At 34.4% G+C, this 2,599-nt stretch overlaps 1 protein-coding gene across 5 annotated transcripts in view; it reads right to left on the reverse strand.

Annotated features, from left to right (window-relative positions):
* LOC111712625 (uncharacterized) overlaps nucleotides 1-2,599 on the reverse strand; it is a 27,542-nt gene that overhangs the window by 4,382 nt on the left and 20,561 nt on the right. For all 5 annotated transcript variants that reach the window (XR_002767508.1, XR_002767507.1, XM_023487300.1 and 2 more), the window contains exons 5-6: nucleotides 1,903-1,976; nucleotides 1,493-1,618 (exon numbers count right to left, since the gene is read on the reverse strand). Coding sequence is in view for 3 of the 5 variants with exons in the window: in XM_023487300.1 (XP_023343068.1) it covers nucleotides 1,493-1,618; nucleotides 1,903-1,976 (200 nt within the window). In the remaining 2 variants the exon portion in view is untranslated. The remainder of the gene's footprint in view (nucleotides 1-1,492; nucleotides 1,619-1,902; nucleotides 1,977-2,599) is intronic.

Consider the following 2,599-nt stretch of genomic DNA (forward strand, 5'->3'; position numbering starts at 1 on the left):
GGGGGGGGGGGGGGGGGCTTCTAAAAAAGGGGTAAGAATAAATATCCTAGATATGTGAAAACTTCAACAAATCATAAATATAATTTGAACTTAATTTCGAGTGTGCTCTTTACGATTCTAAACAAGGCCCAGTAAACCTTTTTGGGCCGTTACGAGTTACGACGGTGTAAACCGTTCTTAAGGCACAAAATAAAGATTATCTACAAAAATCTTATTTGTAAAAAAACAAAGATAGTCTAAATTTGTTAAAATCCTCCAAGTTACTGCAGTACACTTTATTCAAAACAAAAATGCGCCAAAGTTGCAAGTTCTCATGCAAAAATCGATCATAATTTAGCGTGAGAAATTCTTTAAAACTAAATCTGAATCTGAAAACATTCTCTTTAGTTCTAAAATGAACAATTCTAGTGATAGAAAAAGTATTTAGTATGTTAAAAGGTTCAAATCAACGGCCAAAAAATAATGCAATTTTTAAATTCAGTTTAGCCCAGAACTTTGAAGACATCGAAAGAATTTATAAAATGTCGTCTTGATAATTTTTTAAGGATTTTACCTAAAAATTAATTATAAAAATAATTAAAAAGCCATAAAATATGCGGGAACAGTTTTAAAGAGCTCCGTGTAATTATTTGATTAAAAAACTTAATATCTGCAGCATTCCGTAAACAGTAGGTTGAGAAAACGACATTTTATACATTCTTTCGATGCCTCCGAAGTTCTGGGCTAAACTGCAGCTGTCAGGATCTCTGTGTGGTCTATAAGATTTTGACTAATAAGAACTGAATAAGAACAAATTTTATTTTTAACGTTTGATTTGGAAGCCCTGGATATAGTTATGGTGTCTGTGAACAAACAATATTATCGTGAACAATGATTGCTCAGGCCTGGCTCTCCCCTACTCAGGATACCAAGCCTGAGCTGAACTGAAAACTTTAGAATTGTGGATATCAATTTTGCGCGCCATTTAATGAGATAATTCTTATTTGTCAGAATCCAGTAGGGATATCCAAAAAAGGGGAAACGAGCGGATTCAGCAGAAATCAAAAGTGTCCAAAGTGGATATTTAAATTAAGCTATCGGTATTAAGAATATTTTTAAGTTTTTAGCTCTGGTTTACAATCATTGTTTACAACAAAAATTGTTCCTGAAAGCTGTCAGGAAAAAATCGAACATGATTTTACCAATTTCTCATTTTTAGCTAAAACTAAAAACAGGAAAATTGCAGTTTTGAAATCATGTCCGAGTCAACAAAAAGTATTAGTGAGTTGGAAGGTAAAACGCCCAAGGCAATGCGACACTTCAATGTTTGCGCGGTCTTAACCACTCTCCATATATTTTTATGTAAAGAAAGATACATCATAAACCCAGATATCTATGTTTACATATAAGTGTACGGCAATTTCATTTTTACGTTTCTTCCAGAAACTATACAGTAAATACTTTGTTATTAAAAAAAAATTTCCTGAAATATCTTATCTTCTTTGTTATTTACCGTAAAGAGCAGCAAGAGGAACCATGGGTTGTTGATGATGATGATGATGAACAGGACAAGGTTCCCCATCCCAGGTGTGAGAAGGAGGAGATAGCATAGGAACAGATTGAACTGATCGGATTGATCCTAAGTAACAAATTTATTGGTTAAATTGATCTTGATTTTTGCATATATTGAACGATCTATTGGTCGCAGGGTTTAGGGGGGGGGGGTTTGGAGGCTCTTTGATTTCTAGGTGGTTTTAGGTCCCAATAGGTGCTGAGCCCCCCCCCTGGAAAGAAAAAAAACATTAAAGAAACTTTTCAGAATTTAAGAATAACATTCTTCTTTGATTTCATATTGTTGTTGGGACACCCTGTAGGTTTCTCATATTGTTGGTGGGACACCCTGTATGTTTTGCATTATTTTACCTGTACCAGGAACCATCATGGGTAGGGACGGGGAGAACATGGGATATCCAACCATCACAGGGTATCCTTGCATCCTAAATAGAAATATTTCAAGGGATCAAAATCAACTGAAAACTCTTAAAAAATTATGAATTGAAAGAGGTGCGTTTTTATATTTGTTGGGTGCTGCAAAGTCACTAACCATAAAATGATTATTAACGTTTTTATTTCTATTAGACGTTTCTGTAAAAACAAAAATTGAATAAAACTTAACTTTATACTTGAGAATTGCAGGGAAACCCCTCTTTTCTCATGTCTGCCAGAAGCAAAAACGTTTTCACTGATATCATGCATATATTTGAAATCAAAGAAAGAACGATGAAAACTGTGATAAAAAATGTTCACGGTCAGGGGGTCAGGAAATTACGCAATTCTTACCAAAATTACGCAAAAAGTTTATTTATCGAAATTAGACAACATATATTCTCAAAGATTGAAATACATAAATGAGCTGAACTAAAGAATGTCGAAGTGTGGCCGAGGGGTTAAAATTACTATAGGATAGATGATACGGTATTAGATATTGATAGGTAGAGTTATAGTATACTGTTACAGGGTATACTAATTATAGAGTAATAGAGGGATAAATTTCATTCACCGAATTGGGCTGTAGATCCTTCAGATGCATAAACTGTGGGCAGACATTGTGGGGGGGGGG

Source organism: Eurytemora carolleeae, unplaced genomic scaffold (genome assembly GCF_000591075.1).
Source record: "Eurytemora carolleeae unplaced genomic scaffold, Eaff_2.0 scaffold586, whole genome shotgun sequence".
NCBI lineage: Eukaryota > Metazoa > Arthropoda > Copepoda > Calanoida > Temoridae > Eurytemora > Eurytemora carolleeae.